The 12,853-nt window shown below is 41.7% G+C and overlaps 1 protein-coding gene across 3 annotated transcripts in view; it reads right to left on the minus strand.

Annotated features, from left to right (window-relative positions):
- Dcbld2 (discoidin, CUB and LCCL domain containing 2) overlaps window positions 1–12,853 on the minus strand; it is a 66,956-nt gene that overhangs the window by 5,064 nt on the left and 49,039 nt on the right. For all 3 annotated transcript variants that reach the window (XM_057763437.1, XM_057763434.1, XM_057763435.1), the window contains exons 7-13: window positions 11,854–11,894; window positions 10,694–10,909; window positions 9,837–9,961; window positions 6,633–6,783; window positions 5,597–5,677; window positions 5,316–5,441; window positions 1,766–1,859 (exon numbers count right to left, since the gene is read on the minus strand). In XM_057763437.1, coding sequence (XP_057619420.1) covers window positions 1,766–1,859; window positions 5,316–5,441; window positions 5,597–5,677; window positions 6,633–6,783; window positions 9,837–9,961; window positions 10,694–10,909; window positions 11,854–11,894 — 834 coding nt within the window. The remainder of the gene's footprint in view (window positions 1–1,765; window positions 1,860–5,315; window positions 5,442–5,596; window positions 5,678–6,632; window positions 6,784–9,836; window positions 9,962–10,693; window positions 10,910–11,853; window positions 11,895–12,853) is intronic.

Genomic DNA, 12,853 nt, shown 5'->3' on the forward strand with positions numbered 1-12,853 from the left:
GATCAAATTCCAGCAAACAAAAGGGACGTGGTCATGGATTTCCACCCCCTCTGAAGAGTTGATAATTAAAAGCTACCTGAAGAGGGAGAATTAATTAGTTTTCTTCAAGGGTGTTGCCCCTGGTAGGTGGATGGCCACACACCCAAGAGTAGACAAACACTGATTAAGTTGGATAGGTTAGAACACAAAGTTGGGTGGGTATGGAATAAGGGGAGGGTGGATCTGGGAGGAGTTGTGGTGGGGGTGAGTATAATCACAATGTAATTAGCAATTCTCAATTAATAAAAATATTATAAAAAAAACAAAGAATTACTACTTAGAGCCGTTTACAGAGAAAGCCTAGCAAATGGAAGGCAACTGATAGAAAAACATGCAAATCTAATCAAACGCAAGTTAGTGTTTCCAGGCAGGCCATTGGGAAAGCAGAAATTATTCTGCTTTACAATGAGGACACACATAGCTATGTGATTTGTTGTTTAAGATCCTAAAGAGCTCAAGCCAGTTATGTTGCCTGCTAGGATGTACAGATCTTCTAGCACGGGGTCAATACTTGGCACAAGGTCACAACCAAATATTCAAATACAGCTATTGTTGAGCGGACGACTAAAGGAAGGCATCTTCTTTCTCTATCAAGCCTGTCCCTCCTGCTGTCATCTCAACTCATGGCATCACTACTAGTCAAACTCCAAAAGCCGACGTCCTGCATCCTTTGACACATGTAAAACAAGTGCTGGGCTGCACACCTGCCCGACCAACTGGCTTCAAAATGCTTCTGATCGCCTCCTCACCTCTTTACTATTCACCTGACCCAGACTTCACAAACTCTGCCATTTTCTACAGCCATCTGACTATAACCATTCCCTCAACACGAAATACTTTTCTAATCTATAGAACAAAACCCGAAAGCCCTTCGTGATCCAAGCTCAGAGTGCACCTCCACAGTTACATCGGTACACCCCGATGCCAGGCTCATAGATGACTCAGTGCTTATCCTGCCTACCGTCTTACTTAAACAACTTGCCCAGTTTGGACTATTAACTGTGATAAGACCCAATGCCCGTGTCTCTCCAGGATTCAGATGTTAGAATCCTAACCCCACATGGTGATGGTGTTGGGAAGTGGGGTTCTAGGAGGGATCAGGTCATGACTGTATTGGAATCAGTATCCCTAGGAAAGGCTGAAGGGAGCTTCCTCATCCCTCTACTGTCTGAACCACAAAGGGGTCTCTAGCTAGCCACTCATCTGCCAGCACCTCAGGTTCCAGTTCTCAGCCTCCAGAACTACAACAAGGAAATTGATTTACGAACCACCTGTTTTATGGTATTTTCTTCTTGCAAACTGAGCGTTAAGACATCTACTTTCTTTTATCTGGGTAGATCCTGTTTCTTTAAGCAAAACGTGAAGCTGCCCTTCCTGAAGAGAGGGTTTCAGGCTGACTCTCATGGTCTTCCCAGTACTTCATTTATATGGCACTCACCAAACATGAGTGTTTGTTATTTTGGTAAGCCAACTCTGCTAAACATGTTAGAGAGACCAGTAAGTCTAATTTTTTCAGTGTTACCAAATAGCTGTATGTTTATCTTAATGTATAGCTCAACAGGGACAGCGCAGACCTTACTTACCATTAGAGCTCCACAGGAACAAACTGTCCTTGGAGATAAACAGGTGAACTGTACTCCACTTCCATTATTATATATATATAGGGTATGTTCCCCATCACTGCGTGTCTCCCAGGATCAATCACGGAAACAAGCTCGGTACTGACCTGTTTCTCCAATGCCACGCACACACTAAAATGAGGATGAGCGTGGTAAGAGCCATGACCAGCACAGGAACAAGAACGGCAGCCAGTGCGACATCTGAAGCCATGAAACAGAACAATCACATTAACAGTGAAGCAGAAATCACCACAGGAAAGAAATAGAAGCTGAGGCTTAGCACAGCAACACTTAATCTTAAATATCATTTATGAAACAAGGCTGGCCACCAATGGGTAACACAGGCTTGTGAACATGTCCTTCAGCATGCCCCTTAGGCCACCTCCACCTCTACCTCTGCACATGTCTGAAATAGATGCAGCATAGATTTTAAATTACCAAAAGTTGAAAGACAAATGAAAAACCAGAAAAGCATCTTATGCATACATACATAGTAGAGTGTATGTTATAAGACACAGGTCAAAACCACGCAAAAAGGTCATGGTCAATTACCAATCCATCCAGAAAATACAAATAAGCCTCAGACGCAAAGAACTGCTAGTGAAAACCAAGACGAGGTGCTACTTTTGCTTATGGCACTGGAGGCCATTAAAAAAAGAATGCGTATTTGTTGGAAAGGACAGCGGGGAGCAGGTTTCTTGATGAAAAAGAATATAAATACAGTATTTCTGATTGGTCTTTTGTGGCAGTATGTCTAAGAACCTATTAAGAACGGCCATTCGACATTAAGAATTTATTCTTGGGAAGACATCAAGATGTTCAAAGATACATCTTCAAAGATGCCTAGAAGAGTGAAAACTGGAAGAAATCTGAGTATCCAGTGAACATCTGTGCTATTTTCACAACAGATCAGAAAACAGCAACCAAAAATGATATTATAATAAACATCTGTAGCAGTGGCCAGGTTACAGTGCAGACAAGCACAGAAAGCAATCTGTACATAAACAGTCATAAACACACTCGATGCTGGAGTGGGCAGGGACTTAGACATCACCTTCTCTCCTCATCTCATCCCACAGAAAATGGTCTGCTCGGAGCTACTTGGAATAGTAATTCTTTCCTCTTCAGCCAGTCAGCAGGACAGGAGCAGCACGTGCTGACAGGTCACTGAGGGCTCAGAGTGGACACTGTCTAACCCGTAGCTTCTCCTTTACCCTCCACCATACTATATCCAAGAGGGGAAGAACACACCACAGAAGGGAGCAGCAGCGAGAGGGTGGAATAACATCAGGTATTTAGGAAGCAGATGCTTGGGTCCAGGTCGAGGGGAAGGGTTTCATCCTGGTAGCACAAAAGACTTCCTTTATCAGTGCCTTAGACAGAGCATAGAGCGGAGTAAGTGTGCAGGCTCCCCCAAAAAGGGCTTTTCCTTTTCATGGTTTCTGCCTTGAAAAGGTGGAGGGGATAAACAGGGCTGTGAGTGAAAAAGCTCTTGATCAAGCATTTGAGAATATGGGGAGTATTTAAGATAGTTTTAGTAGAGAACAAGTGGAAGAGCTCACTGGAAGCATCTGACCATGATAAGATTTTCTCCATGAAATTAAGTGAAAGAAGAGAAAGAGAAGCAGGAGCAGTAGATGAAATAAAATCATGACCGAGGCCAGGAAGCACTCAGAAATCAGAAAAATGAACAAGCCTTTTCCTTACTGTTTTCAGAGCTGGAGGGAATGTCATAAGGTTTACATGACCAGTCTGATTAAAACCCAGACATTAAGACATCTGCCCAGACGCAGGAATAATGAAGTAGCAGCCTTATAAAGACGAGGTCTTGAATTCAGTCTCCAGAAACCATGTTAAAAACACAAAAAAGGTAGGAGTGTTGGCATGTGCTTGTAATTCCAGCGTGGAGGAGGCAGAGACAGGCAGATCTGGGAGGCCCGCTGGCCAGCAAGTTCCAGACCAGAAGGAGACCCTATCTTACAGAAAATGGGGACAGAGTCTGAGGAACACATCTGAGATGCTTTTGTCTTCTTATGCAAGCACAATTTGGCTTAGACTTGAACAAAACATTGTAGTCTACGTTGTTACCCGGAAGCTGGGTATGCTCAGCTCTGTTTGCTTAGAGAAGTCTGGTTTCTGACTAGCTTTTCCTGTACTACGGAAAGATGAAGACAGGCAAGAAGCTCATGGATGGAAAGCTGGAGAAAATAAGTTGAATTTAAGCAGATATTAAAATCTAGAAAGGGCTGGTGGGATGCTACTGTGGAAGAAGTGCCCTCCGGTGGCCAGAGTGTCCTGACTGGAGAAGGAAGCATCAAGACAAAAGAAACCTGACCACACCAAAGCTGGAAGCTTTTCCCACACAAGATTTCATATACAAGCAGAGAATGCGTGAGAAAAGCCGGTGGCACCAACAGGAGAGTGGGCACAGTTAGAGGTCCTATAAGGGCTACATGCCGGGTGCCCCAACAATTTTGAGGCTTTCCTTCGTTCAGCTCACCAACCCCACTTCCACTCCAGACGTGCGGTCTCTTTCTTCATAAACTGTTTCTCTACTTTATTTCTAACCACGTGACCTGTACAACCCTCGGTGTGAGGACATGAGTCTGAGGTCAGTCCAGGATCCTCTGAACCCAGAACCACAGCTTGGCGCCAAGCATGCTTTTCCTTCTTTCTCTGTCTCTGTATCTCTCGGATGTTCTATGTGTCCCCGCCCCGGAGGGTTGGGGTGGGGTGGGGTGTTTCTCAGTCTTTGAGGCCGTCTCCTCCTCTCCCCCACAGCTGCTCACCCTGCTTGCTAACTTTCTCTTTTCCTCTCCTCCAGCTCCCTGACTCTGCAGCTGTGGAGATTCACAGCTCACTGTCCTGCTGCTTCCTTCTCATGCGGTACAAAAACCACCCTAGAGCCTTGCACCTTTATTAAGGAGACAGGAATAGCGGGTCCCTAGTGATACTTTCTTCTCCACACTTTGCTGAAAATGAGCGGTTTTCACCAGTTAGCACTGGCAGTAATTCTCCTCTGATACTGGCGCCTTAGTTTCTAAATTTAATGGACATTTTTCTGCTCAACGAGTAGTAAAAATCATAGTGGTTTGTACATTTTAACACTGTACTCATCACCGTCATACAATTTAGAAGTAATTCTAATGCTTGAATGAATAATCAGGAACAAAACCCCCAAATTACAAATGTATAGAATGCAGAGGGCTTTTATATTTTAGATGAGAATGCTACTTGAAATATTTTTTAAAAAGCATTTGTTTCTACTCAAAAGTTCTGTGTTTTTTTTTTCTTGCCTCTATCAACTCTTCCATTTGTAATTTAACACATAATATGGGTAAAAATGCTTGTTTGCTGCTGTGGCTTAATAATTTCTAGAAGTAATAAGTTTCTGAGCTTGAGAATCATGTGTTTAGTTGATGAGGCCGTAAGGGGAGACCTACAGAACAGCCCAGCACAACAGCGGAGTATCAGGCTTACGCGAACCAGAGAACAGACCTAGATACATACGGGCTTTTCCCTAAGGAGAGAAGTTCATATTTATTTATTTTTTCTTGGATGAGCTGCAAAACTATAGGAAAAGTCAGTAAGCTGGAAACCCTGAGTTGAAGACAAGAAACCCCCACGAGGTAACGGAACCGCGCCTGGTCTGCCTACCTTTGGTTACACTGGGAGTTACGGTCGTATTTTTTATGACAGGAGTGGCGGTTGTCTGTGCTGTCTGTGCAGGAAGGTCATTCCTACTTCGAGGTTGAAGTACTTGAGTAAATTTAGGGGCACGACCTTGAAGAAAGTTTGGAGAAATCTTTATTTTTTTATCATTAGCAACTTGATTAAGGTAAGTTAATTTTTATAATGTTTTACATATATTTGTAGGACATTATGTCATAAATCCAGGGCATATCAAACTCACATATTAAAAGCAGGCACACCTTTACCTAGTTTGGGATGAGCTGTTGTGTTCTTGAGGTTATTGCTGTTCCGAGGTGGAGGAGGCTGAGTAAGCTTTGGAAGACGGCCTTAAAAATGGTTCAGAAATGTTTATACATATTACTTTTAAAAAATAATAGTTTAAAAAGACTAACATTAAATGGTCAGAACATCAATTCCTAAATCAATTCTGCAGAGTAATTTTAAATCTCAGAATCCATATGGATAAACTCTACACTAAATGTAGAAAATCTAAGACTTTCCAGCTTTTAAATATTTATTAATAAACAATCTTAGGAGAATACTGGGGAGCAGAATGCTGTTGGACTCCATAGCAATAATTCAATATGTGCCATCTTTAGTGCATTTAGTAAGTATGTATAGGTAGCCAACTACGTCAGGCACAGTGGTAGTTTCGTAGGACATAAGAGCAAATAACAGCCAGGTGACAGTGGCCTCTAATCCCAGCACTTGGGAGGCAGAGACAGGAAGATCTCTGAGTTCGAGACTAGCCTGGTCTACAAGGTGAGTTCCAGGATAGCCAGGGTTGTTACATAGAGAAACCTTGTATTGAGAAACAAAATAAACAAACAAAAGAATATATAACATTAAATGTTATAAAATATTGAGGTGAATTATTACAGTTTTTAATTACTTGAAAATCAAAGTTACTTAAGCTAAGGCTGCTGTTCAAATCTCCAGTGTACATATCTCATCACACAAAAGCTGAAGATGAGTCTTTAAGACTAGAGTCGAAATATGATGCTACCTTTTCATTTGTAGTTTTAAACTGATGTGTGACTTTTTTTTTTTTAATCAGGAAAACAAATAAGCAATTCCTACTAGAGAAAGGACACTGACAGGTTTCTAATACAAAGAACGGTATCCAGCTGAAGCGACAGAGAGGGCCATTACTGGTCATCATGTCTGTGGACACGAACAGAAAGCCACAGTATCCCACGTGTGCAGTTACTAAGGGCCGGTGCAGCGGGAAATGCAGAGGGGAAGCAGTGCAGACCACTGCTGTGCGCGCTGACTCTTTACCTTTGAGAGTGAACTGACATCCGAGTAGTTCCACTTTCAGGGCAATTTTCTGTTGCCACTGGACAGGGTTCACTCTAATGAAACGTGCAATAATTGGTGGCAAAAAGTTATTACGAACATCCTTGTCATAATCTTTGTTTCCTTGAAATATCTTTAAAAAATAACAAAAATTGGTATTTTACATCAAAAGAGACCAGAACTGGACTGCTCCACTTAAGCATGTTCAACAACATCTGTAAAGTATGGCAACAGAACAGACTGCTCAGAAAATGACTTAATTACAAACTGGAGAAACAGTTATTCAGAAGCTACACATTTTCCACTGGAGCCAATATGAGGGAAGTACTAACACACCAACTATAAAAATGCTTTTAGGCTGGCTGAACAGGAGTGCTAACCCGGCAGTCTGGGAGAAGTTTCAAATGAAGCAACACAGTTAATTGAATCAATAAACTATCAGCCCCAGTCCCTGTGGAATTAATAATTATTTAAACATATTGATTCTACTTTGAAAGTAAAAAAGAGCCGACCATAGGAGGGCCTGGCTGCACTGTTCACTCGCGCTCTATTTCCCCCTAGGCTGGACCTGAACGCAGACTGGCAAATGTAAACAAGCCTATACCTCCACCTGCTGGACCTACTACAGTATGGCATGCCCCACATCACAACCCAGTTTTCAGTACTTGTTGCTCATAGGAAGTAGCAATAACCAAAACAGTGTTTCCGTCTATATGGTGACTGTAACTAAACAGCTAAAAATATATTACATAATATATTACATCTTTAAAAACATGATTTAAAGTGACAGCTCATCCATTCCCTTTCAAGCAAAAGTATTTTATACTCTATATAAATAAGAGCTGACTCTTATTTATAAAGAATTTTCATGTACTTGCCACAAATGATTCCCAAGGCAGGGCACAGAAAGTGTGACTCACAGAATAATAGTGGCCAGCAGCAGGGAGCTGACATGACTGAGTCCTCTACCTTAACCACAGGGCTGCACTAGCAAGGCCTTGCATTCCCCTCGTGCCAAATCAATGAGGTCCATTCTATTACAACCTAAGGTGAGAACATGCACATACTAGACATGCCAGCCCAAGTATGATAACTATGTCTTCTGGGCCCATTCACAGGTAACTAAATTATATACTTTAAAAAATACATTAAGATCTATAATATTCTATAGGGTTTGCTCTGAACATCCAATAACCTTCACTTCTGTAAACTTCTATGATTTCCTCAGATACTGCTCTGAAATAGAACAAAGGCAGAAATTGCAGTTTTGTTATTAGGGAACAGGAATTAACTGAAGCACCATTTCAGGACAAGACTAGGCTGGGCTATATGAGACCCTGTCTCAAAAGCAAAATGCTATAGTTGATCTACCAACATTTACTGAGAATCTGGTGCACAGGGAGGTTTGTAAGACACCTGTTGGAAAAATAAAAACAGAAATAAAAGGCTACTCACGGAGTATGTCATATGGGATATTATCTCACACACACTCTCTCCTTCTCCCCCCACAAATACACACAAAGATGGTGTAATATAATGGAAGCAATAGATTATGAAAGTTTAGGAGATATATTGATCATGTTTTCTGGAAATAAAAGCAAATGTAGGCTCTGTAGTATGCAGACTTAAAAGATGTGTGAAAACAAACACATCGATTACCAAGAAGAGAGCAGAACAGATTTCAGTGAGGAGAAAGAGTGCTGTTTGCTGCAAATCAATGTAAGACGTCCTCTGCTGTCTGCAATTGAGTGACAGGAGCTGGACCTCAGCCATAAACAACCGAGAAAATGGGAAAGTGCATGACGGACTCAAGACACTGCACAGCAGGAATGGACGAGCTAGACAAAGGTTAGTAGGCTCTGCAAGGGGATTTCCTTGAAGCCCTCACCATATGCAAAGACACAGCTTAGAGTCAGAAAAAGAACCCCAGGGCCAGTAAACAATCTTAAAATGACACAGGCCTCAAAATACTCTACATCGCTAGTGCACACAATGGAGAAGTCTCAAAATGCATGTGATGTTGTCTCAATGGTGTCTGGCAAGTTAGAACCCAAGGCTGCTCATTGCAATTCTTAAAAGTCAAGACCTGAATAGAAAAAATAAAAAAACCTGTTTTCTGACAGCTTAATTGCATCCCAGAATAAAGCTCAAACACACATAAAGAATTATGATAATAAAAGCATCCAGCAGCAATCAATGGCATAATGGCACTGTGATATGTAGGATAGAGTTACTGGATAAGCACACCAAAAGAGTTATAGGCTCAATGTTTCATGTACCTATGAAGAAAGACATGAAAGAAAAATTTAAAACTCAAGGTGAAAATAAAGAAGGGAAAATATAGTACTGGAGCTAAAAATGCATTAGATGGGGCTAAAAGATCAGATACTATGGAAGAAAGACAACAGAAAGACAAAAAAGTAGGAAATCTCCAAGCTAAGTCATGGAGAGGTGAAAAGAAAAGAAAAAGACCAGAGCACCAGGGCCACTGTGAGGTTGCCTCCAGGGATTACGAAATATGCATGGGGAGAAGAACTGAAGGGAAACACTGCACGTCTCACTGAGAGAAAATGCCATCTTCACCTTCCTTGGGGATAGAGATTCCTCCTCTTAAAGATTCTCTCAAGGATCACAGCCCAGAAACCAGGGGGCGGGACAAATACCCGGGCGAGACACTTCTACCTCCTCTTCCACCTTCTCACCTGCTTGGCCAGTTCCAGTATCTCCACAATCTTTTGCTGAGACAGAAATGTCTAAGTCTCACAGAAATTAAGAAAATTCTGTGCATAGGAAAATCTGATTTTTCCTGACACAGACAGTGAGGTAACCTTTCTTTAGCTTTTGTCTCTAACTCCCTCCCCTCTTGTCTGTAGTTGAAATCTGAGAAGGAAGTCAAGACTCCATCATTTGATAAACTTTAGAAAGACAAGAAACTGAATGTAACTGTTCAGAAGTTCTTACTCTAGTAGCCAAAATATTTAGATAAAAATTCAGTATAACAAAAATCAGTACTCATACAACCACAAAGACCTGGAATCACCAACAGTTTTCTAAGCCTATTTATAAGGTGAAGACAGTAACAAACAGTACCTAGAATACCCAGAAGAGAGCAGTGTAACACATGCTATGAATATATTTAAGTATGAACTAGCGAGCTTCTGTAACTCCAGCCACGGCCCACTTTACCTTGTCCTGCTCCATACCAGGTTCTCTGTATACAGTCCATTTCTGCCCGTCGTCACTGTATAGAACTCTATAGGCAGACACATAGTAATTGTGTTCTACCATGGTAGATCCAGTGGTTACAATACCTGGGAACAAAGAGTTGCTTTCATCAATGCACAGGCAGAAACTCCCAAAGTCAGCTATAAACACCTGCGATGCACCCTGCGAGTATTCCTGTCGGTGGCTTATTTCCATCTCTGTGGGCAGTTTTCATCCTAACAGCTATTAAGTCCTGGCTTTGCTCCTTTGGAGACAGGAAGAATTACGGGCACGTGTGAGGGAAGAACTACTGTGCCTTTGCCGCTTGTATTCATACCGTTAGAAGATACATTTCAACTACTAAGAATGATTTTCTGGGAAACAACATCAAGCACGAAGACGGGTGTCTTCAGTACCAGGGCAAAATGATTCTTTTATCCCAGGTCTCTAAAGCAATCTCAATCATCCTGATGGCCGTTGAGTTGGCCTGAGTTAAATCTGTACTCAGCACATGTAGAACCTAAGTTTCTTCTAGCACTTTCGATGCACTCTCCTTAGCTATCAATCCCTTAATAATTGTAAGAGGTCTCAAAACTCACTTAACTGAAACTCTACCTTAAAAGGATCATGTTAAAAATAAAATAGAACTACTAAAAATTAAATGCAAATTCTGCTTTTGGCAAAATTTATAAAAGCATCCCCAGCAACATTAATACCCGTGGAGAAAACTGAAGCGGAAGCTTTATAAGTTTCAGTGACCTAATTTCTGAAAATTTCAGCTGTCATGGGGTTTCCAAATAAAAGTCATGCTAGTGTGCTGCAGAAAGCATGTCTCTCACCTGTTATCTTCTTCTCCTTATTCAGGTCGATTTGCAGCCACTGATGCTCATCCGTGGCAAAAGCAGCCCACGGAGGCCCAGGTTTTCTCAGCCTGGCCTTCTCCGGTTTCCAGCTGTGCTCCTGCCCCATGTGGTCAGTCCACTCCAGCACAGATGATGCAGTTATCTGGGGATCGGCAATCACCCCAGATTCCATCCCCAGAGTCCCATAACAGCCTGAAGTAGAGAGGAAAATCCATTTGGTTTCTAGAGGTAAATTTGAGATCTCTATAGCAGTGCTTCTAGAGACTTGTGAATGCAGAACCAGGCAGCTGCTTCCTGGGCCTTGGCCTCTGTGTCCCACCAGAAGCCTACAAACCTACACTTGCCCCTTGCTGTCTACAGGGGACCAGTTCTGAACAGCCCATGCTCCCTGGCAGTTACTAAAATCTGCAAATGCCCAAGTCTTTTTTATAGAATGTGATAGTACGGGCACAGAGTGTGCTATCTGTCAACTTTAAGTCACCCCTGGGCTACATACAATGCGAAAGAAAATATAAATTGAATATATATAATTGTAACACTATATTGCTTAGGGAAAAACAACATGGGGAAAATTTCTGTGCATGTACCTAGCACGGAAACAAGATTTCCTCTATATCTTTCCAATCTGTAGGTGTGAAAGCCATGGATTTGAGGGTCGACTGGACGTATTTTCAAGCATTAGCTGTTAAGTCTGCAGAGCTACACTATCCTGTCTCTGCAGTGCCCAGCAGGCAAAAAGGCAACTTCTTCCTGGACCTCTCATAGGTTTTGTTCAGTGGCATATCTTGTTGTAAAGCCTTCCCCATCTTACTTCAAACTTTCAGACAAGTGGAATGAATTAATTCTTTATTCAGACAAATTCTTTGTTTTTTGATACAGGGTTTCTCTGTGTAGCTATAGAACGAACTCACAGAGATCCACCTGCCTCTGCCTCCCAAGTGCTGGGATTAAAGGCACGAGCCACCACTGCCCAGCTAGCCTACCCTTTATATAATTAGGTCCTTATTTTACTCATGCTCTTCTTGAAAGCAAATGAGAAAGAATAAACAGTTCAGCAGTTACTGGGTGCCTGATGGTGCTGAAAACAACATTAGCTATTATACAAAGATGATGGCCCAAGTGCATGGAAGGCTTACCACTTGTCTTAAATGTAAACAGACTCGGAGATAAATAGCCCCTGAAAGAGAGAAAGGGTCTCATGTGATACTCAGTTAACATGTAGCTTCCCTGTATTAATCACAGTGAAACGTTAATTTTTCCTGTTGTTTAAAGGGCTAAGAAGAATCCATGACTACAAATCAAACAACATGCATTTAAAAAAGTTTCTTTTTCCCCGAGGAAGACAACCTGTGAAATTACCACAAACAACTTTTTCTAAGTCCAGCTAGCATCTAGGTTCACAGGCGACTGTACAAATACGCCATGTAACCTTTCATTCTTATTTTATTCCTTTGTCATGAAATAAATACATAAAACTTTTATTCTCTTTAATTCTGTGAAAGAACATGAAAAGGGGTATTTCAGAGAATGAGGTGAGACTCAAGCATCCTCATAAGCACACAAGAGTTGGCTACTAGTAAAGAGACTGCATTTCCTTAGAGAAAATCAGCATGTCTGAGGTGAGCTATGACATCCATCACATCCGGACTTCAAAGGAATGGGTAGGATGGGTGAGCTGATGAGGACGGAAGGGTCAGACAAGAGAAAAACTTGCCTCTTACAGAATAAAAGAACACTTACGACTCCACGAGACCTGGAGGATGTTCAGTTACATTCCTCCCTTAGCACAATGCTCAAATGATCACAAGAGGATGCAAATTATTATTATTATTATTATTATTATTATTATTATTATTATTATTTTGAGAGAGGATCTCTCTCATTAGCTTATGCTGGCCTTGAATTCACTAAATAGCTCAACCTGACTGTAAACTCTGGATTTTCTTGCTTCCCCTGTCTAAGCCTGGGAACTGCAAGCATGCGACACCACGCCCATCATGTGTTCCATCAGAAACCTACAAACATGCAGTTGTCCCTTGTGTCTGAGGAGACCATTTCCAGGACATCCTATACTGCCTGGCAGGTAGCAAAATCTGCAAGTGTTTAAATATCTTATACGAAATGGTACAATAATGG

This window comes from Chionomys nivalis, chromosome 3, assembly GCF_950005125.1.
Source record: "Chionomys nivalis chromosome 3, mChiNiv1.1, whole genome shotgun sequence".
Classification (NCBI taxonomy): domain Eukaryota; kingdom Metazoa; phylum Chordata; class Mammalia; order Rodentia; family Cricetidae; genus Chionomys; species Chionomys nivalis.